Below are 24,598 nucleotides of genomic sequence, written 5' to 3' on the forward strand. Positions count from 1 at the left end.
CTCAATGCAGCCATGCCAGCAATATTTTTATTTTTAAAATTAACTGTACAGGGGAACCGGGGTGGCTTAGTCAGTTAAGTGTCTGCCTTTGGCTCAGGTCATGATCCCATGGTCCTGTTCAGTGGGGAGTCTGCTTCTCCCTCTCTCTCCGTCTGCCACTCTCCCTCTCTCTCTCTCTCTCTCTCTCTCTCATAAATAAATAAATAAATAAATAAATAAATAAATAAATAAATAAAATTTAAAAAGTTAAATGTACAAGCAATTTTCTGCAACTGTAAAAGTGGTGCCATAATTCAAGGTTTCAGTTTGTGCAATATTTTCATTCTGTTATTAAAAATGTGGGAAGCCGCAGCTTAGTCTCTTTGTCTTTTGGAAGGGTAAAAAATGTTAATTTAAGAAAATTATTTAATTTTCTATTTCAAGATCAGTTTTATAGAAAATTTACCTATCAGATTTATGGTGTTTTATTTTCACTTTCAAGGAGCAAAGTCATCTAAAACAATAGAATTATTATATTCAGAAATAACTTTTGTCGTTATCCTTTATTGTCATCACATGATTTTGAACTCCTGGCCCACTATAACTCAGCAAAAGAACGAAGATAATTTATATACACCCACACTCTCAAATTAGTTTCTTTAGAAGGAAGTGACAGTATCATTTGTGAAATAAAAACCACAGTGTTATTACATCTTATTGTTAACCTCTATTTATCTCTATAGATGTTCCAAATAAAGAATATCTTAAATTAAATTAAGCATAATATAATTAGTAAAACTGAATTGTCAATAGGAAGGTATTTGCCATCTCTCTCCTAGGCCCATTAGGTCCCTAAATTTTAATGCCAAATCACTGATGTTTTTAGATAAACATAATCATGATTAAACAACTTCATTTGATGTTAGGTGGGCCAAGTTACTTAAAAATTATCAAAAACAACATAAGCAAGGACCCTTCATCAAAAGTTCTAGGTAGTAGTAAGGAGTTATATTTATACATGTTTTCTGTACCTGAGTTCCTTCAATTAATTAATTTAGGTAACTTTAAGCTTCAGTGAGCATTAATTAAATGTACTTGTGTATGGCCAGTAAACTGAAGATACGTGTAACTTAGATTTTTAAAAAAATTTTAGCTTGCCTTTAAATTTTGAAATTAATGAGTCCTGACTTGCATAACATATATTTAGTAACTATCCTACTTTGAGTTTCATATACTAATCAAATCAAACTAGGACTACAAGATAAGCTATTATTTTATGGTTTAAACTACCAGCAGCATTAGCCTAATATAATATATGCATTAATTTAGTTTGTTGTTAATCATCATTAATACCATCTTTTCCTTGCCCATTTAGGAACTCATGTCTACTGTTCTGTTTTACGATTTTAATTTTTCCTGTGTACTAAGAACTTGATACATGGTGCACAATTCTTAACATATTAGAATAAACTAAAGGCTATTTTCAGCTTTGTACTGTGCATTTAGGTGATATGCCAGTTGGATAACAGTTGGACATATTCGTCTCCAAAATCTTATTTCATTTAACCCAAGAGAATTGTATAAAGAAAATTTTTGTAGTATTTCATTTTATATTTTTAAAAATCATGCATTAAATGCAAACAATGTTTAGTCAGATTATTGACTTTATAATAAAATATGATACTAGAGTATAGGCGTGATGTTTTTGCTGATCGGTGATTTCATATTATACGTGTATAGTTTGTTTCCATTTAAAAAAAAGCAATCTGTGTAAGTAGTAGTTGGTTCAATTGTGATAAATTTCTACTGCACATTTATGCACCGAAATAAACCATACCTTAAAAAAGTTTGTCAGGATCTTTTAAAAGAAGCGTCCTTAAATAGAAAACACAAGCTTTCTGTGAACTCTTGTTCTTCCTGTGAAAGACATACTTCTAAGCTTTAACTGTACTTTTTTTTATTGGCACATTTCTGAATGTAAACACTCACATTTTATAGAACTTCATAGAAATGATTGCCCAAGAAAACATATAAATTATGTAAATTCTCTCAAGTTAAATTTTCCGTGATTCATGCCCAATATTCAGTATGCGGGTTGAGAATTAAGTGCCACTTTCAATGATCAAGTTCCCAAATTAAATTCCCCATACCGCATGGCCAGCTTTTAAAAAAATCTACATCAGAAAGTATCTATCCTAAAGGGCTGTCTATTCACTGGAACGATTACCTTTAGGATAGCAAACTCAAAGGGCTCTAGTCTGAGTAATAAGAATATTTTTGACAATGGGACTCGATGTGCATAGCTGTGGCATGATTCATCTCCTACAGGTCTTCACGTTTTTCTGCTAAGTGGGTTGCTACCCGTGGATCTCTACAGTGGGGATAGCAGAGGGTCACACAAGAGGTATTTTAAAGCACTCTGGTTTCATAGTGTGTGCTTGATGGACAGAATAAAATGTATTCCTCCAGCTGTTCAAGAATGAGGGCAGGGTGGGTAGATAAAAGGAGAAATACAGGCAAGGCAGAATTAGATCCCAATAAATGCTGCAAACGTAGTGTACTTGTGCCTAGAATCCTTTTCCTTACCTCCAGATTGTAATTCCATCAAAAATCCTAATATCTTCTCCTTAACCCTAACCCGTTGCAGCCCAGCCACCAAAGGGGTAGGATTCTACATACTGTCATGAATTCACACACACACACACACACACACACACACGCGCGCGCGCGCGCGCGCGCGCGTGCACGCACATGCACACATGCATAGACCTAAGCCTTTGGTGCCGTTGAAGAGGATTTAAGCATTTTTAAGATGAAGAACTAAACTTACATTATCTGCGGTACGGTAAAAAAAAAAAAAAATTATAATAATAATAATCAAAAGTGCAATAAATAAGAAAAATGAAAAAATCCACTTGTTACAAATGGGCTATAAACACATTTATATTCATAAACTGCATTCAAATGGTTATGTCATATTAATTAAAATAATAAAAGTAAGAAAATATGCTCAATGCAGAGGTACTTTAAAAAACCAAAAAACAAAAAAAAGTTAATAAAATATTTTATCTGCATCAAAATATTCTTTGGAAACCAAAAATAGAAATGTATCCATGTATGTTCTTTCGTGTTGATCTGTAAAAGCCAGAAAATCACATAGTCCGCGCTGTTTAACTTTCTGAAAATACAGAGCGTGCACTAAACCTAAAGCGAAACGTCTTGGCGCTCCCGGCATCAAACACACAATTCCAGTGCAGTCCCCGTCAGAGGACGTTTTTGTTTCAGCCGCAGTGAAACGAACGGCCTGACTTCAATGCAGGGTAGTAGGTAGAGCTTGCGGCTGCATCCAAACGGTTCTTTGTGTTTTGTGTTGTGTTGTGTTGTGTTGTTTTTGCTCTTCTGGGAGCTGTAAAGACCCATGCAGCCTCCCGAGGGCAAGGCATGGTTTCTCACCAGGCCACGCGGAGTCTCACCCAAAGCGAAACTTGAGTCTGTATTTCACTGTGTTGGGACTTTTCCGAGGAGCAGACAGGGGAACCTTTGGCTTGACGTGGCTGGGTGGCTTCTTCTTCTCAGGGACAGTAACTGTGAAAGAAAGTTCTGGGTGCTCCAGCTGCTTGAACCTTGGCAGGAAGTGGGTGGAGACGTGCTGGGGTTTGACCCTCGGGCTGCAGCCCCGCTTAGCCTTGCCCCGCTTGTTGAGCGCCACGTACCACTCCCGGCCCGCGGGCTCACTTCGGTGTATTGCGGAGGCGTAGGTGTTATAGCTGTTTTCTTGAAATCGCTCCCTGAACTTGCAGTCATCTGTAAACTTGGCCTGGGGGGGAGAGAAGAAGAAGCTGAGGTCGTACCAATATTTCAGCATCTAATAAAATGAGGTCTTCTGCGGTAAAAGGAAACCCAAAAACTGTTCACCAAAGCCTTCCTCCCAGGCCTCCCCCCACCGCCTCCCTGTTCTCTTTTGCAAAGACGTTTGCTTCTTTCAAAAGGTTGCTTTAAAATACCGTGTGCATTTCTGTCCTCCTACTTTATTCATCCTGGTAATGCCGATTTCGGTTTACTATGTACTTAGTGAAATAGTATCAATAATTATATAAAAATGATAACAGGAACTGTGTTATATTGAAATTCTGTTATGGTTCTAAATTACTTTGAGATTGGCAGTAAAAAAAAAAAATTGACTTTTAATATTTTAAGATTTTTTCCCCCCTCTTAAGCCATCGAGAAAATAAATAGAACTGAATTACTAAGGAACAATTGCCTCGTAAAACAGGAATTCATGTTCGGAGAAATGGGGTCATATTATTCCTTTGAAACAAGAATACATTTTTCAGTGTTAGCAGTGTGATTCATGGTGCTGAGAGAGGGGTAGCATATGGCCCTATTAATATTGCATGTGTTAGAGTTCTTTAGGAAAAAATACATCTTCACACAGTGATACAGGAGAGAATATTGATGCCAAGAAGAAAAAATTTACTTTTGGAGTCACTAGCAATACCTCATCCAGATCTCTCTCTCTCTCTCTCTCTCCCTCTGCAGACACACACACACACACACACACACACACACGCAATGTCTGCCCTTGAGGTAGCATAGAGGAAGGGAATCTAAGAGGATGGAAGTGACCAGGCAGAGGGTAGGGAAATCTCTCTAGAAAAGGTGACATCTGAGCTACGTTTTCAAGTACAACAAGATACTAGCAAGGCAGGTGACATAAGAAAGTGTTCTCAGAGCAGGAACAGTGTGTCCACAGGTCAGCACGACCCTGCTACAGGTGTTGACTTCCATATAGGATGTGTGGTGGGAGGAAGAAGAAGTAGGGCTGACCACGTGGGCCAGGAAGGGCTCTGAAAATCCGTAGTTTACCGTGCTTGCAATGCTGATGATTTTCTGTTTACTGTGTACTTAGTGAAATAACATCAATGTACATAAAAACAAGAGGAACTTTTAATATATTTGAATTCTGTTACTGTTTTTAAGTTACTTCGAAATTTCTAATTAAATTTTTAACAGACAATTTTGTTGAGGAATTAAAGGAAAATGTATGGAGGAAGAATATGAGCACGGAATCAGACCTACGATTCTGCCAATCAAGGTCTTAGCTTTAGGCTCCTTAACCACATCCTTATCCATAGGGCTCCTGTGAGTACCAAAATATTTTTCTAAGGAAAATATGGGTAGCTTTCATCAAATGCAAAAGAGGCCAAAACTCCCAAAGAAAGAGAATTCCTATCCTAGGCCAGACCACCATGTTTCACAATTTCAAGGAGCACCATTGCCTAGAATTCCCGGGTTTGTGAATACCAAATATGTTGATGTCTACAGAGAAAAACACTAAATATATAGATGATATCCTTTTCATATCAGACCAAAAGGTACTGTACTGGAATTAAGATTTCTTTTTTTATCTTGGTTTTTCTAATTAAGCCAATCTTTTCTCCGCACAACGCTGTCATCTGAAAGTCAGAATGCTGGAAGGCAGTCTATGTAAATCTACTGTTGATGGTCACATTAATTTTTTGACTTGTGCAAAGTACTGACAATACTGGTAGACAACCAATTTCAAGGGCTTCCAACAGCACGTTTACATTATATATGACAGTTTACCCAATTTATTTACATTCAAGTATAGTTCAATCAATAAAGCTCTTTACTTGAAGGCTATGGAGTTATATATATCTAGAACTTCCACAAGCGTACTGGTGATTTGCTGGATTTGATCTCTAGCAGCTGGAAGCGGATGTTTTAAAGAGCCACCACCATGGCATCCCTCTCTTCCTAGCATACCCTACCAGCCTATGGCTAGGCCAAGGGTGCTGTGCTGACGTCATTATAGTAGAGTATACATTTACTATTCCTATTTTTTATTGAAAAGACTTCCTGTCAAATGTAGATGTTTTTATGGTTGCTTAGGTTTTAAAAGGACTTAAATGCTCTCCCACTTCATTCAATAATACTGAAGTTTTATTTTAAAATAAAACCTATAGTCATCTGTAATGTTTTCTGCTACATAAAACAATAAGCATTTTAGAAAAGGTATAGGAGGTTTCATCAGAGAGTAGCAGGTATATTTACCCTGCCTCATATTTTTTTTCCTCAAATGTACTTGAAAAATATTTTTAAAGATATATAATACGTTATACCTTGACCTGACCTCTACTCTTGTTTTGCAAAAATCCATTTTCCTGAAAAAAGGATAGCAGTGATTTCTTTATTCAGTTTTGACAGGTTTTTTTTTTAAGTATACTGCATTATTTAACTATTTCTTTACTGACACACACTCACCATGGCAATGTAAACCTATAGCAATTCTATCTTAGAGTCTTCATATGGGTGAAAGTCCACCAACTCCACCTCCTAAAATTATTCCATTTAAAACCTTACTCTTTTCCTCCTTAAGATTTGTGTTCTTAAGTTCTTTCTTAAGATTCAGGCTCTAGGGACGCCTGGGTGGCTCAGTGTTTGAGCGTCTGCCTTCAGGTCAGGGCCTGATACCAGGGGTCCTGCAATCGAGTCCCACATCGGGCTCCCTGTGGGGAGCCTACTTCTCCCTCTGCCTGTGTCTCTGCCTCTCTCTGTGTGTCTCTCATGAATAAATAAATAAAATCTTAAAAAAAAAAAAAGGAAATAGATTTTAGCTCTAGATTTTTCAAGGGTTACCTGTTACTGGGGGCAGAGATGTCCAGAACCTGAGGACCCGTGCATTACTGGCAGCCCCGCAGCCTTTCCAGCTCCTTCATTAGAATAGGAGTAAAGGCAGTCAGACTATTTTGGCTTTCTTAATTGACTTCTAAATTAATGTTTTGTCTGAAAAATTTGCCCAGCTGTGATGGAACAGAACTATTTGAAACAAACATTTCAATGAATTTTTTCATCAGGAGATCTAGTTTCTTCTTGAGGGATTGACTGCTTCTGTCACTATTCCTGCCCTTGTTCAGACAAGATGGTGACTCTAAGCAATGAATTTCTGTCCCTAATATCATGCATGAACCATTTTTGTAGCAGAGAGTCAGTAAGCAATATAGGTCTTAAATATACAGTTATTTAAATATATATACATTTACCATTACTCAGTTTTGGATAATACATTTTCCAAGCTACTTTTAATTTTTTAAATCTCCTGTGAATTGGGGCATCTGGATGGCTTAGTTGACTTAGCGTCTGCCCTCTGCTCAGGTCATGATCCCAGAGTCCTGAGATAGAGCCCAAAGTCAGGATCCCTGCTCAGCAGGGAGTCTGCTTCTCCCACTTCCTCTGGCACTCCCCACCCTGCTCATGCTCTTTCTCTCCTCTCTCTCTCAAATAAATAAATAAAATCTTAAAAAATAAAAAAATAAATCTGTGAATTGTAAGAAGTGCTTTGGCAAAATACATATTTTTAAATAATAGAACTACGTTATTTTTCTAGAAAAAGTGAGGTTGCCATGAAGACTTTTTCTGTTGTTAAGGTGTGAAGTAGAGAGGTGAATGAAATTTCAAATAAGCTACTGAATTCAGAACCCCCATCACCTCTTCCTGCTAGCACCATTGGCCACTATGAGACCAAACACTAAAATGTTCTTAAAGAAACCATACCTTTGTTTCAAATTCGTAGTTTACAAGTCTAATGACAGCTGCTTATTGATTATGTATCCCATGTCAGGCACTGTGCTAGTTGCCACTTTTACAATGAGAAACAATACAGACATGGCGCTGTCCATGTTCTTTGTTGAGTTAAATTATATGTTTTTCTCTTAATTTCTCCTTGATCTTGCAAGTGTAAAAACAAGTTACATTCAACAAATAATAATTGCAAAATTAAAATGAAATATCAGCTAACTTTTAGGTAATTTCACATAGTCCTGATGTAATTTAATATAGTCCTCATGGACCAAATAAATAAAACTTAAAACTATTTTTGCTTGGAGAGCCTAATTCTTCAGAGGAGGGAAAAGAATGCAATTAAGGAAAACAAGAAATTTTGGATTAGAAGGACACTGTGCCTTGATTGTACTCATCTCTTCACACAGTGAGAACTCACAATGGATGTTTAGAAGAAAGGTCAAATTCAGTTCAAAGAAACTTTGATTAACTGGGATATTTTAGAAAGGACTAATTCTGCTTAATTGAAATCTGAGGTTCAAGTAAGGCAAACAGAAAATTCTTTCTGAAACATTATTTTTTAGAAGCTTTCTAAAACCTCTTAACATAGTTTTGTTCCTTAGTAAATATCCTGTTGTGTGATGATTGAGGATCTTGCAGTGAATGAGTTAGGCTATGCAAGCAAGCAGCAATTCTCACTTGGTGCAACAACAGAAGTAGATAGGTAGTATATGCAAGGGGTATGGGGATAGGAGGGAATCTGGACCAACACCGGTACAATGCTTGGAGTTTGTGGGATAAATAAAAAAATTAAAATCAATTTCCATTCTTCATTTCACTTTGTTTTCTTTGATTTGCCTCCCTTTTTTGAAAAACCTTATGAAGAAATAATTAACCAAATACAAATAATTAAAATGTTATTGTGGGCTGTGATATTATTAAATAATTAAAATAAACTGTAATAAAAAAAAAAACAATTATAAACCAAACTGTACTTTAAGCAAAGTTCCCTTACTGCACGCACACCTGCCTCCTTTCAGTGCTTCTTCCATCCCATCCCGACTCCCACATATGGGGCTGCCCCTCCAAGGTGCCTGTATCCTAGGCTGCTTTGTATCATTGTGGTGGATGTTCCCCCAAACAAAAACATCCTCCTTTGGTGGTGATTAAAAGCTAAAAGGCAGACCCTGCTCCAACAGCTTCCACACAGAATACCCCAATGCAGGGCAGCATGCGCCCAAAGGGGTGCCTTTTACTCTTGATTGCATAGGCTCCTTCTAGGGGTTGCAGCCATACTATGCTATCTTCAGGGCAGAGCCTACTTCCTGTTTGGCACTGGACATCTGTCCATTCTATGTCTCGATTCTTCATCCTGAGTGACCAAGGGAATATGCAAGCTGGATTTAATAATAAACCGACCTGAGGTAATGTAACGAAGAATACGAACCACAGGATTTCTCACCCTCCAAACTTTATGAATTGACTTAAAAGTACTCCAGGAGCCAGTGCAAAATGCAGATTCCCCAGGCCCTACCTCCAGAGATTGTGTCTTAGTAAATCAAAGGCGGAGTCCTTGGAATTGCCTCATTAACCAGCATCCTGTGTGATCTGATGCGGGCAAGCTAAGAGTTTTCTCTCTGATGTTCTTCTTAACTCAAAAAACTGAGCTACTGGGGGCTCCTATAGGCCAGGGATTTTACATCTCTTATTTCACTCTCACAATAATCTCATGACGAGCAAGGCACTATTATCTAATTCTCCAAGGCAGACAAGTAAAGAAAACGATCCACGAAAGCCCGATGTTTACCAAGTGCCAGGTTGGGCACCTGTGACCTAAAGCTCCAATTTCCCAGTTTCCTAGGTTCCAGCTCTTTAACACCACACAAACCCAAGGGCATCTCCTAGACTTGTCTTAAAGTTGATCCATGTTAAAATACTGATGAAGAACAATACCATTCCCCCAAACCAATGAAGAACAAGAACACCATCCCTCATGTTGGGCTAAAATGGATCTCTGAAGCTACAAGTCAATGCATCACATCCAGATTTCCTCAATAAAACAGGCTCTCTAGCTAGATTAACATACTGTGAAATTAAGGGAAAACTGACATTTACTGTAAAGGCAGGGCCCTGAGCCCGTTTTTTTAGCCTACATTGCTGGACATTTGGTTTTACTATGTAAATTGAAAGCCCTTAGAGGGCAGGTAGAATTTCTACTCAAATGCCTTTATAGAACTCCTGGGCTCGACTGGGAGAGTGTAGTGCTTAATACGTTATTTTTTTAGAATGATGGTAAATATTGCTCAAGTCTCCATTTCCCCTTTCAGTAAACATGCCTAGCTATTAAGGCTGCATACTCTTCCTCACACTGCCCCCAGCGCAGGAAGTCCAGTCCAGACTCCCATTCTGGGCAAGCCAGCTGGCACCCTCTGAAACCAGGAAAGGAAGACGTTCTAGTCCTTGCTTAGGGCTGATCAAGCACACATTCCATGCCTGTTTCGTAAACTCTGCAATTAGCTTTCCTTCCAAACATGATCCCCTAAAACCCTGAGAAACAAAAATAATTCCACCACATGCTTCTCTCTGGACCTTTAAAATAAGCTAGAATGTTTTTTCCCAATAGGCAATGAGCTATCATGCATACTTTGTTAAAAAAGGCTGAAAAATGCATTATAACCATCTTGTTCAGGATTTACATTTTCTTTAGGGAAAAACAAAATGCACCAGGGCTTTAAAAGAATTATGAGATTATGATTGAAGAAATCTTTGCCTCTTTAAGAGCTTGCGCCTGGGAATTTTGCTTTCAAATTAGGCTCCTTGAAAAAAAGGAAAACTCTGGAGATAAGGGACTTCGTAGGCACAAAAAATTTGGACCTACACAAAAAAAGGTCAATGATAAAAAAGGATTTGGGGCTGGTCTAAATATCTGAGGGGTCACAGCTGTCCAACCCCCAAATCACAAAGTCTTGTTCTGAGAGAGGAGACTGGATCATTATACAGCTGCCTGAGAGCAAATTAAGGAAGATCTTTTTAAAATGAAATGCTGAATACTTTCCAGGCACTATGCTGAGTGTTTTATATGTATTATCTCATTTAAACCACTCAACTGGGCAGCCCCGATGGCGCAGAGGTTTAGCGCCGCCTGCAGCCCAGGGCCTGATCCTGGAGACCTAGAATCGAGTCCCACGTCAGGCTCCTGCATGGAGCCTGCTTCTCCCTCCTCCAGTGTCTCTGCCTCTCTCTCTCTCTCTCTCTCTCTCTCTCTCTCTCTCTCTCTATGTCTATCATAAATAAATAAATAAATCTTTAAAAATAAATAAATAAATAAATAAATAAATAAATAAATAAACCGCTCAACTATCACAATAGATTGCTCCTTTAGTTTTCCTTCTTTTTATAGTTGATAAAACCAAGGAAGAGAAAGATTAAGTAAAATGACTAGGTTTAATTTAACTAGATTGACGCAATCTGTGTTCATAACCACTACACTCAAGGTCTCTCACTCCTACATCTGAACCTACCTCAGATAAATCCAGAAAGGCTTTCTAGGGGGATTTTGATAGATAAAACAAACCTGAGGAGAGAGCAGGAACAGGGTGAGGAAGGAACAGGAACAGACAAGCAGGCAGAGAGACAGTGACAAAGAGAAGTAAGCTCATTTCCACAAGTACCTCAGCCCAGAAAATTGAGAAGGAGAGTGTAGGTCACAGAGAAGGCTCTGACGAACCCTCACAGCAATCAGGGAGGCATCTACTCCCACTCTCATTGATTCCCAGTACATCTTGAGAAGACCAGACACCTTCTTCCTCATAAAGAATGCTGAAAAAACCTGTTCGGTAGGAATCTGGCTGCCCTGTATATTTGGAGGATATTGGTAAAGACTGTAAGGAGAGCTGCATGTGGGTTGCTAGATTCTGTAGGCTGAATGAGTGCCGGAAGAAGCACACACAGAGATGAAGTTCTAATACAATTTCTCTTACTGAATTACAGAAAGAAATCAGCACGAATGTTGCCTAAGTGTAATCATTCTGGGCTCTTATTTCTATCCACCATCTTTGCGTCTGCGAATAATGAAGCGTTTTCTAAATGAAAAATCTCAGTGAACAAAACAGAGCTCTCTTCTGCTTTGAAAGTTCATCTTGAAAGGTGTTCCCTATGCAACGTATCATCATATTGAATGACCAACGTGTAAAAGTCTGTGAAAAGTTCTGTGGCAAACAATCCCTCTGCTTCTCTAGACTTTAAAGTCAAATACCAGAGACACAGAAATAAATGGGAAAAAAAGAGTCCCAACAGAGCTTGGGTAAGGGGGTCCACAGCACAAGAAAAATACTGTAAGGACATACCCCAATATTTATTCTTTAACATGTAGTATGAAAATATTATTAAACTATGTGATTATTAATTCCTAGAAAACAATGTACCTGGTTCCAAACAAAACTTAGTGTCTTCTTTCAACTAGCTTTTCCCTAAAAAGCATTATAGCATTTACAGAGAAAGAGAAATTTAAAAGGATGGTTCTGGTTCAGTCACTTGTTAACTGTGTTAACTTGGGAAATGAGTTAACATATCTAAGACTCTTTCCTCACCTAATCATGTAATGAGATAATGTGAGTAAAAGAGCTTTTAAAGAACTGTGCAAATACATTGTCTGTGCCTAGCAACTAATTTTTAGCATTCTAATCATTACTATAAAAACCGAGTTGAAAATCTACAATTATCCATTAATATTCTTCAATATACTGTGGGAATTACTTTCCCCAGAATTCTGGTTCATAATTACTTTTATAAATAAAACCCTATTTACCTTTATAAATAAACTCTATTAATTTCAAATGTTTCCAGTTTTGTTAAGATACAGTTGGCATATTAACACTGTGTAAGCTTCAGATGTACAACATGATTTGTATATATATATATATATATGCTTGTATATACAGCAAAATGATTATAAAGTACCCTTTAAATGCCTCTGCACATATTAATTTATTAATTTAAAGCAGCTCATGGATTACACATTTAATCATAAGAATATAAAGGTTTTCAGCCTTTTAAGTGACAATGCAATTTAGTGAAGATCAAAACTAAATCAAATAATTATATCTAAAGTTACAAGAACAATTTTTCAATGTGTTTAACTAGAAGAAAACAAGAAAGAAACCATCTGGGCATAAAACTGATAATTGCTAGGATTAATACTATTTCTAAATTAAACTTTATTAAAAATAAATCACTTCATAATTTAATTAGGTTTCCATCTAAAGAAAAAGTGATAATAAAAGCTCAGATAGGAGAAAGTGGGCTTGGACAATTGATTTAAAAAGAATCCACATAATTGTAGGGCTTTATTTTTTATCTACAATTCAGCTCAAAGTCATTAGAATGACTTTTATATCAAAGAGCTTCAGTGAGTGACAAGAGCAAGACTTGCTTTGTACTGTTTAAAAGTCATTATTCCATGAAATAACTTTAGCCTGCCAAGATGAGAAAGAATAACAGATGCTGTTTTTTCATTATCTGCATTATTTCAGCCAGCCATCCTTAAACATTTGGGTCAAATTTCTGAAAATTTGTTACTTGCATTTGACAGGGGAATCATGTATCCTCACCTCTCGGTGTGACCTTTCTAATTGGCATCCATTTGTAATACTTTGAGTAGTGTGGCAATTATCCTTAAGATGGCTCAAGTTTAGTCTATTTTTTGCATGTACTAGAGCATAAATCAGAACAATTTAAAAGTTAAGGTACTCACCCTAAACAAACCAATAAAAGAGTTTCTTTACAGTGCACTGCACTTTATGATGATGCTTAGGTTCTGAAAGTGTTTCAATTTTCTACAACCTTAAAGTAGGCTGTGGAAAAGCGATTGTGTTTAGATGTGCTTGATCATTGTCTTCTATTTTGCATGCTGATTTTTTTAAATCAAATTTTTTTAATAAAATGGCATGTCCTACTTTTGCGCAGTGATGCAGAACTTTGCCCCTTAAAATAAATAAATGAGGAGTGATTACCTTATGAAAACAATATTATAGTTTGCTGAATTACAATAACCACCTCAGAAGATAAAGCAGGTAAATCTTTTTATAATTCTTTTGATTGGTGATTAAAGAGGTTAGCAACGGTTCTTCATTTATCTCAATCAACTGAGATTTTAGTATCTATTATATTTAGATTACCAAATAATAGATAGTATATATTGAGCGCTTACAATGTACCAAATACTGTTTTAAAAGTTTTAAAGTTTTATCTAATTTAGTCCTCATATAATTATAGAAATAGCTTGAATTCTGCTACCCCCTCCATGAGATATTAACAAGTCACCTTTAGAAAAAGGGAAATTGAATGCTAGAAAAAGGAAAACTGAAATTCCTACACACTGAAGCAAGTGAAATTCTCAATGAATTTTTTTAAAGATCTGTAAGTAAAAATCATAAATAGTAAGTTTCAACTGATTACACTCTTAATTAAAAGTTCCTATATACTTCAAAAACCAGAAAAGTGATTATTTCTCCAATTCATTTAGTAAAAATCAAAGAGAATAAGAGTTAAATAATAATTGCTTGAAAAAATGATGTAATGTGACAAATCTTAGTACACTACAGAAAAAGCATACATCACTTTTTAAGTGCTGGGCATATGTACTAAATCAAATCTGTAAGTCATATCTGTGAGTAGCAAAACTAATCTGACATAGTTTATTATCTTTCAAATGTTTTAATGCTTCTCAACTAATGAGCATGTTCAGACAAAAATAGAAATCTGTAGTTTGTAAATTGATTTAAAAATGTAAAATAGCTTGAAGAAATTTTTGAGTGCAAAATTGTCTTCATAATTTTAAGAAGTATCGTTTTTGATGCAACAAAAATACAAAATGAGTCTTCAAATGGATAAATTGAATTTCCCTAAGAAAGATCAAAATCTTCTCATTATTGGTTTCTCTCCATACTTATTGTTGTGAAAATATATTACTTACACCTAATTTTTGAAATCATGAATCGCTTGTAAAATTGAACAAGAACCTGATCTACTAAGTATGCACAATCACGAGAAAAATGCACATTTTAATTGTTATGTAGTGTTATTAGTATTCTCATATTTCCCTCAGTTGGACCAATTTTAAGAAATAAATAATGGCGATCACTTTGAGAGTGCTATTTTCAAAATCATTTATTCTTAAGTTTTTTGTGGACTCTTATTTTTTCAAGTAAATGAAATATGAATATGATTACTTATAAAAACATGTATAATTAATTTGGTTAAGTGTACACATACTTTTTAAAAACCCAAGAAATCATTAAGTCCTCTGAGCCAATTGTTCATCTAACAATGTGGAAAATCATTTCATTCCATTCTACAAATGTAAAATCTCCATAACACCTTTAACAAATAGAAAGTGGTTCTACTTACACTTGCATGGAGTTTTCCTTTTTTTGACATCGCTAAAAATTTGTTGCTGAAAACTCCTCGTATTCCTACAATCCCCTGAGACACAGCAAATATTTCCAAAATACCTAGGATGACAGAAATCCCAAAATAAAACACAGACTCCTCTATAAATCATGGTGAATTCAATTTCTACATAGATTCTTTTCATTCTTTATAGCTGTGATTTAAAAAAAAAAAACCCATAGTATTTAACATCCTTATTTTTCATGACCTTCATTAATGTTAAAAAAAAACAACCTAGAACACAAGTGTTCCCTTAAAATAACAAATTTTAAAATTCAAAAATTTAGTTCTGATTCATTAGTAATCCTTTTTTGTTACAAGTGATAAGTCACTTTTAGTAAACAATTTTTAAAAAGATTTTATGTATTTATTCATGAGAGATACTGAGAGAGAGGCAGAAATATAGGCAGAGGGAGAAGCAGGCTCCCTGCAGGGAGCTTGATGCGGGACTCGATCCCAGGATCCTGGGATCACGACCTGAGCTGAAGGCAGATGCTCAACCACTGAGCCACCCAGGTGTCCCAACAATATTTAACCATAGAATTTTTTCAAGTTGTAAAGGAATCTAAAAGAATTTCTTTAAATACTTTTCAAAATAATTCTCATCCATTGTTTTCTATCATCGAGATAATATACTGCTTTTAATATTAAAGCTCATAAAGTCTGACCCAAGACTAATATAAACCATTGAAAGCCAGAGACAAATTCTTTATTTATTTACATGAAATAAATCCCTCTTTCCAAATTATAATACCTACACAAGTACAAATCAATATACACCATATTCAATCATTCAATGAGTAGTTCATTTAAAGATTACACATAAAAAGATGTTGAAAGCATTATAAATAATTTTGGATTATTGGCTCAATGAGCATTTAACGCATTATGCTTTGAGACATCTTGCATTTTAAATGGCTTTCCTGGCAAAAAAAAAAAAAATAATGAGGTATTTCATTACATTATTGCTTATATTTAGTATTTCATAGTTAGCAATATCAAATCAATATCCTCTGTCTCCTATAATAATTTGAAAGTCCATCAACTGTGTCAGGAGAATCACACACCATAGTTCATGAGGTATGTGGGGGGGGAAGAGAACAAAATAATGTACTTTACTAAAGCTATAAAGAGACTTATCTTAGGAAGAAAGGAAGGAAAGAAGAAAGGATGGAAGAAGGGAAGTAAATCTCAACCTTTCAATATACAATATTCTGAATATATATACTAATTAGGATATCTCAACAGTATTCTGTTGAATAGAGAAATTTACCAGAATTTTTAAAAATAGTAACCTCACCCTGCAGTATTTGAAGTACATATAAAATTATTCAGTTAACAAAAAAGTAGTTCTGTGGATATACATGTATATGATATATATAAATACTTATATATGAATATTTTTATTAAGCACTTTTTTGTACAATGTGAGCTAGTACCTATAATCATAGCAAATACTGCTGCTTATTCAACCTGATTTCTTAAACACTTTGTCAGGAAGTTCATGGGGGGAAGGGGTAGCTGAAGAACTATTGTCTTTGTTAAAAGTTATTTAGTCCAGACTAGATAAAACACATTTCAAGGAAACTGCCACTACCACTTTCTTAGTGTATGTTTCTTGAAAATAAAACAAAAAATCCCAAAAAACTATTAGAAAGGAACTACTCTTGCTTTTAAGAAGAAACTCTGAAAGAAACATTTCCTCAAAATGTTTTCAAAATGCTCTTTTCAATATATTTGGATGTACAAATTATTTGGGTGTGTGATGCATACCCAAGGATTTAGAAGCATTATCATTTAATCAAATAGTGACAAAGCATACAGAATGCTTTGTAAAGTTAGATACAATAAACGATGTGTATATCACGATGCTGTGATCATGTTATTAATAAAGCATAAATAGAACATGATACAAAGTTATATTTCTATCACAATTACAGTATGATATTAAAACAGCATTAATGATTTTAGATATTTGGAAGATGGGGGACGTGATTATGAATGCTGTGTAAACGTGTTAAAAAACGAGACACAGAAATATGAGAAATTGTCTATGTGTGGAATAAGAGAAACACAAAAGGGACAATATGGAATTGGTAGAAAAGAAAAGTTGGTTGTATGTTTTCCCCCAACTTACTCATGATTCTACATTGCTAGAGAGTTTTTATTCCATTCTTTGGAAAATTACTTGGTTTGGCAAACGCAAACCTGTACAGACGTGTAAGTGAAAAAATACACGGTAGCATAAAAGATAAAATTCTTATTAAATATATCTTTTTACAGGTTAACATTTGAGAGGTCAAGACAAAGTCCCTTACAAATATAAATATTTGTTCAATGGGAGCACCACTTTGCCCATGTAAACTATAGCTTCTGACAAGTAACATATTCTATTTTTAAAAAACACATTTTGAGTCACTTGTTTGCTAGCACACTGTATATACATTCTGTGTGTATATGCTATGTAAAATTTGCATCATAACAAATTATATGAAGAAGAAATCATACATGGAAAGTGTTATTATTTTATTATACACTGCTTGGTTTCTTTTCTTGCAAGTTCCAGCATAAAAATGATATATTGCCTGGGAATTAATGGATTTTATAATTTTTTTTGGATTTTATAATTTTGAAAAATTAGGGGATCCCTGGGTGGTTCAGTGGTTTAGCACCGCCTTCGGCCCGGGGTGTGGTCCTGGAGACCCGGGATCGAGTCCCGCATCCGGCTCCCTGCATGGAGCCTGCTTCTCCCTCTGCCTGTGTCTCTGCCTCTCTCTCTCTCTCTCTCTCTGTCCCTCATGAACAAATAAATTAAATCCTTAAAAAAATGAAATAAAAATTATATTTAAGTGAAAACTTAAAAACATGCTTTTACATATATTATTCTATTTAAAATCATGAGGGATGCAGGAAAGATAAAGATGAGATCAGATGAAATAATTATTTTTTACATAGGCAATTTTGCTATGATCTTCTAAATCATGTAATTATGATGTAATATTGAGAACGGTATTAAGATCGTAATTTCCAAAGTAATTTCAACGGTAATTTCACAGTGTCTTTTTTACTAGAATGTTGGAGCAGATTCTACAAGCCCTACAATTCAACCTCCTGACTGCACCTCCAAGACATCATGCAATTATTGATTTTACCATGCCAAATCTCAGTAACTCACTAAAGAATTCTATACAGTATCTTATATCCACATGCATTAAATCACAAATACATAAATCCCAGAAAACATTTCTGTAAAACTAAATTTTTCTTAATTTCAATAATTTCCTGACTCTCATTAGAATCAGTAATAATAAACCTTATGAGAATTCACAATTCACATTATGGATGCCAAGATGGTATTCCTAAGCAAAATTGTGGAAGGCCAAAGTGTATCTCACAGATCAGACAGATAGTCAATGAATATTTGCTAAACTGGATTGTTTTCTTTGACCTTCTCACTACCTCTCTTTTGTCTTTCAGGACACCCTATGCAGCTTTGGCCCTCTCTCGCTTGGGGGATGGGGCATGGGGAGAGGATCAGTGTAATTGTTTCCTATTACAGTGCTAGTGACAATGTGTTATCTCTCCTAGGGTGTTAACCTGTAAGAGGATCAAAAGAAAAAACCAGCACTTAACAGAAAGAGCTATTTTCTCTTGGTAGAATTTGGGGGTTGACTTCCAGATTGAAGGAGGCAAGAATTTATACACAGGTTGTTTAATCCACCTACTTACAAGCATAGGCATGCATTACAAAGTAAGTTTTTTTCAGTAAGAAAATATATATCTAGGTGTTTACCTTAGTCCTTTCCATATTTTTTAATACAAGAATCTATTAATGATGGTCGATAAAATTATATAGGTGTCCCCCTTTTTTCAGTGAATAACATGATAACAGGTAATCAGAAACTCTCATCAGCTCATCTGAAAATCCTCAAAGAAAAATAATTTAAAACTGAAATTTCTCTACTAGCATTCACACAGCAACAGATATGCTGCATCTTTATCAAATCTGAGTCTTGAAATATCCAGTTTAGCAGTTTTCAGTGATTAAATTAGTAACAGAAATCTTCCATTTGATGTTTTCTATTCAGTTACAGATTCTGGTTTAGCTAGGCATGGGGGACTATACAAAGGTTGAATTTACATGACATCAACATTGATAGTGAATTTTGATTTTTAAAACTTGGTAAAATTGGGATCCCTGGGTGGCTCAGCGGTTTAGCACTGCCTTCAGCCCAGGGCCTGATCCTGGAGACCCAGGATCGAGTCCCGCGTCGGGCTCCCTGCATGGAGCCTGCTTCTCCCTCTGCCTGTGTCTCTGCCTCTCTATCTGTGTCTCTCATGAATAAATAAATAAAATCTTAAAAATAAATAAATAAAAATAAAAATTGGTAAAATTGAGGGTTCAGTTTAGTCAGAATATATGTCAGAATTTTCATATTTTATGTGAACACTTTGACTTGTGTAGCCATAGCTTCAACTTCTGTTCCCTGAACTGATAATTACTTGACTTCCTATTCATCAGTGGCCCCACGTAAGTCAACAGAAGCTCTGAAACTAAACATGAAAGCATATAAATTAAAATCTTTGTTTCAATTTAATAATTGGATTTTATTATCCATCTTGTCCATTTTTCTTCATCTTTCAGTAGTATTTTTTCATAATACGAGTGTATCTGCAATGAGCTTGACTATCTTTTCTGTCTCCAAAACTTGGGATAACTACTGTATAAGAGAAGCGAAGAACACATTGAGTGGTATGCCTTAACTAAATAAATTGTGTTTCGAAATCTATGACCAGGGTGTGCTTCTGATGGCGAAACTTAGAAAATATTCACAGTTTGCAGAAATTTTAATGTCAAATGATAGTTCTGAAACATATGAGTGTGTGTTTATCTTCTGACAAACATTACAGAAAATTACTGAGTTTAAAAGAACCTGTTAGAAGACAGTTTGATGCAAAGTTTTTATTCTTTTCTGAAGTAGCATCCTGAGCCCAAAGAGATGTAAGTTTTCTATTACTGCTAACTCATAGAAAGTAAAATGAGATGATAAGGTAAAACTTTTGGTGTATCCTCTATGGTCCTCTTTGGTCCCAGCTTTCAGCATCTCTTGTGAGACTTAAACAGCAAATGTTTCCTTCTGTCCTCTAACCAACAGCCCATGACCAATGCCTTAGTTTATGTATGTGTTGGGAAACTGTCAAGTGCTGCTTTCAAAGAGTTATATGACCACCCAATAATTAGCAGGCTTCTGTTTCTCTTTCACAGCTATTTAGGGCAGAAACTTATTTTAAATTTCCAAATTACATGCTTTCCCACTAAACATGACATATTTCATAAATTCTTTATCCATCCATGGTAATGAAATCGTAGTTAGTAGTATTGGACACTCCAGACATCACAAAGCAGAAAATCACCATAATTTAAATACTTAAGCTATGGTTTCCTCTGTGAGAAAAATCTATGGAAGGCAAAACAAACTAAAAAATCCTCCAACTCTCAAAAGTAATCAAAATGTCAAGCTTGATGATGATGCAGGTAGCCTGTTATGGATGCATGAATGAATGAGTGAATGATGGCAAGCCATATGAAAGATACAAACCAAACTCTGAAAGGCTATTCTAAACTGGAATGAACTGGGGACGGTTAAGGAGGTTTTACTTAGATGCTGTTTAGTAAACATCCCTATTCTTTTTTAGGTATCTTTCGAAGTGGATTTTAAAATAAAGTATACCTTGGAAATAGCAGATATTGGTCAATGCCTCCTTTAGCTGAATGTACTCTTTGTTGATCTGTTCTCATTTTCCTTCCTATGCTTTTCTATAACTTCCCTCTATGGCAAGGCCTAAGCTGCAAAAATCTTTGCCTTTTCCAAGAGGAGAAGGTGAATATCTTGGGAATGAGTCTGGTGTTCCGAGATCCCCAGTATACCTAAACCCACCCTAGATACATTCCTTTATCCTCCCCACCCCACCCCACCCCACCCCACCCCCGCCCTTACCCAGAGATCCAACCTGCAGCTTTTGCATCTAACTTTGGGTCCTCCCTTGGGAACACAGAACTTATCTAGTGCTGGTGCTGATTACCTGGATAAACTACAAGAACAGCACAGAAACAGTTCTCCTGTAAAAGAAAGGTGGAAAGAAGAAGAAGTGGGGAATGAGCTCTGGTGTCTGATGGAGTAAAGAGGTGGTGGGGGGGGGATGAGAAAGGCCAATGGAAACACTGAAGTGCATGTGCCTCGCTGCGCCTGAAATCTCAGCAAACTCCCCTTCACCCTACCAGACTTTGCCCTTCAACCCCAAAGACGGCGAGCTGTTTGAAAAGAGTGACATGAACCTTGAAACCTGGAGAGAGGCTCCTCCGGGCGGCGCGGGAGGCCCCGGGACTCGCAGGGGGTCCCCGATGGGGCTCCAGGCCGCCCGAACCCGCGCAGGCGGCCGGCAAGCGGCCCGGCTCGAGGGCCCGGACTAGGCAGGGAGGCAGGGGCGGCGCGGACCGCGGGCCTCCTGCACCCCCGGAGGGGCCCGCCCGCCGCCCGCCGCCCCCCGCCCCAGGACGCGCGCGCCTCCAGCCCCGCTGTGGCGCCCGCGCTCCTCCCCAGCGTGGGGCAGCGAACGCTCGGTGGCCCGTGGGGCCGGTTTGAAGCGAAGCAAGTCAAGTACACCTGGGGCTACCAGGCTGACACACGACGGCCAGGTGACCCAACGCCGCCGCGCAACCTCCCCGCCACCTTCGCGCTCTTCCGGGACACCTGGCAGGCCCGGCCGGAGGTCTGTCTGCTGGATCAACCCCTGCTGCATGAGCGGCCCGGCCCCGGCCCTACCGAGGGAAAGCCCCCAAGGTCGCCCCAGGGCCGCGCGCGCCCCCAGATCGTCTCCCCATCAGCTGCCTAGAGGCAGTGAGAGCAATCAGGGCGGCGTGATAGGCCGGGAAGACTAGGCAGATGGGGCGGAGGGAAAGAGGCCGTGGGCAGAGGGGAGAAGAGAGAGAGCTAAAGAGAAAGCTCCGAAAGAACATTTAAAGCTTAGCATAAAAAAAAAAAAAAAAAAAGTACACAATACACCTGGAGGGAACTGAACCTCCTCTGAGTTCCTTCCAAAATAAAGAACTTTTCCTTGATTGTCCTTGGGGACCAAAGGCTGGCCGCTTCCTAACGAGGTAGGTGTTGCCATGGTCTCAACATACTAAACGTTGCTGAACCCAACTCGGAAATCAGTCACCCGAATGTCCATCCCGTATCCTTCCCCAAACGTGTCGGGTTTTCCAGATCACTGCCTTCCTCTACGCAGGGGATGTCTGGTCTCCCCTCGAATATACATACATGTTCTCTATGTATACAATGTGCAAATATGTATATGCAATAGACATAAACACGGATAAATATATGTATAATATATATTACTTTGGGGTTTCTGGTGGCCTTTGTGGGGGGCAGCATGTGAGACTTGATTCTTCTAAAAAAAAAAAAACTGTTCAGTTATGGACAAGGAAAAGGGATGCACTTTGATGCCTCAAGAGAAAATGCTAGTCTCAGTAAACAGAAGCAGGAGATGAACAGAAACCAAAGAGGCAGATTTTTGTTTCTTTGCTCCAGACACAGGCTGGAGGCCCCTCGTGGGGACCCCGGGAACCTGGAGACAAGGTGCCCGTGTCGCGCTCCAGCCCCTGGCAGCGCACACGCCGGGAATCGCCTTTCCTCTTACCCGCGATGGGGAGACGCAGCCCCCCACCCCCACCCCCCCCCCGCGCGGCGGTTTCGAGGGCCGGCGGGGTCCCAGGGCCAGGGCGGCCAGGGCGGCCAGGGTGCAAAACAACCGCGGTCCCTCCCGGGTCCCCCGCCGTCCGCTTAGGACGCGCTCTGCCGGGAGCGCGAGCAACTTACTTAACATATTGGCTTCGTGGGAGCCATTGACTTTGCCATCCGGGTAGATCTGCAGATGGAAACCGATGCCCACTCTGCAGTAGAGGCTGCCGGTCCGGCGCCCCGAGGGGCTCCACTGGAAGCTGCCCTGCTCCGAGCCGCTTCCTCGGATGCCCGGCGAAGCCCCGGGGGCGGAGGAGACGGAGGAAGAAGAGGAAGACGTCGTGCCCCCGCTGGTGCTGCTGCCGCCCGCGCCGCCCGGGTTCCGGCCGGTGGCAGCGGGTCCGGGTTGCCCTTTGGGGGCGAGGTGCTTCTCCCCGTGAGCCCAGGCGCTGAGGATCAGGTGGCTGAGGAAGAGGAGGAGGAGGAGGGACAAGCTCATTCTTCCAGCCGCGGGGGCTCTAAGCGCATCTTGTAGGGCCGGTTCTGGGCTCGGCAGCCCCCGCGCGGCTGCGTGCCTCTGGCGCTGCCCCCCTCGCCGCCCCGGGTGGACATAGCCTCGGGGAGGAGAGGGAGGGGGAGCGAGCGGGGAGGCCACTCGAACGGGGCGCAGCGCGGGTCCTGGGATATTTATACCGCCGGTGACCTCACCGCTCCGTGCACGCCTGCGAAGCTTCCCCTCACCCGCCGCTTTGTGTACTCTCCGGCCGGGGCCGGGAGGGAGCCCGGCGGCCCCGGGGGCGGGGGTGTGCAGGCGGGAGGGGATGGGAGACGGCGAGTGGGAGGGGAAGCGGGGAGGGCGCGAGCTGCACCCCGACGCCGGGCACGCGCAGACCCGGCCACGCACCCCGGCCGCCCTCCCGCGCCGCCCCGCGCCCCTCCCGCTGGGGCCAAGGCTGCGCGGCGCTCGGCTCCGCTCGAGCGTACGAATCCCCGGGCAGCAGCACCCGCAACGGGCCGGGCCGGGCCGGGCCGGGCCGGGGTGGGGGGGGGGGGTCCAAACGGGGAAGGGAGCTCGCGTCCTCGCCCACCTCGCCCACCCGCGTCCCAGCAACGCACTCCGCCCACCCAGCACCCAAGGTCCAGGTCCCCTCCCGTCGCCGAGCAGACAGCGCCTGCACAAGCCCTCCCCGGGAACCCCTCGGGAACAAGTCGGGCCGGGAGACTCCCAGCACTTCAGAGTGCTTGCAGCGGGGACCCCCCCCCCGCCCCGCCCCCGGGACTCGCAGTCCAACTTGGGAAGCCTTTAGTGCGCGCGGCAGGAGGAGGCTGCTGTGGCTGCTGGTCTCTGCTTTATTCAGCAGCTAAGGCACGGGTTTATTCGGCAGTGGGGGAGCCACTTTGAGTCTCTAGGCCACGATTCGAGCTACTTTCCTACTGGAAACGCCGGGTCGTGCTCAACGTTTTGCCGAATTTGCTTTTCCTTACGGGAAGCTCTCGGTCCGCTCTCGGCGCGCTCGGGAGCCGGGCAGGAGAGGCCGGTCTGGGCACCAGCACACGGGGTGACCGCCCGGTTGTCCTCTGTCCCCCCAGGATCCCCTTGGCAGGAAGGATTAGCCAAGGGCTCGCTCGGGCTGACTCTGAGCTGCAGTTGACTGAAGGACCGACCCCAATGAATGATTAATGATGCGCGCGCCGGGTTTCAGGAAACCTGAGAACCCGAGAATTTCCGCGTGTGCAGTGCCTCTACTGTCAATTATCTGAGAAATATACCTGACTTGCATTCTTGGAATGTTTGTCTGCAAACATATTTGGAGCTTTAAACTGCACTCTGATACATTATTCAT

The 24,598-nt window shown here is 39.7% G+C and overlaps 1 protein-coding gene across 1 annotated transcript; it reads right to left on the reverse strand.

Annotated features, from left to right (window-relative positions):
• Positions 1–3,407: 3,407 nt before the first annotated feature.
• FGF5 (fibroblast growth factor 5) lies at positions 3,408–23,272 on the reverse strand. Its single transcript, NM_001048129.1, is given in 3 exon segments — positions 3,408–3,796; positions 14,968–15,071; positions 22,893–23,272. Coding segments are annotated over 3 exon segments (813 nt in total). The 5' UTR covers positions 23,254–23,272; the 3' UTR covers positions 3,408–3,448.
• Positions 23,273–24,598: the final 1,326 nt, after the last annotated feature.

Source organism: Canis lupus, chromosome 32 (assembly GCF_011100685.1).
Source record: "Canis lupus familiaris isolate Mischka breed German Shepherd chromosome 32, alternate assembly UU_Cfam_GSD_1.0, whole genome shotgun sequence".
NCBI classification, from domain to species: domain Eukaryota; kingdom Metazoa; phylum Chordata; class Mammalia; order Carnivora; family Canidae; genus Canis; species Canis lupus.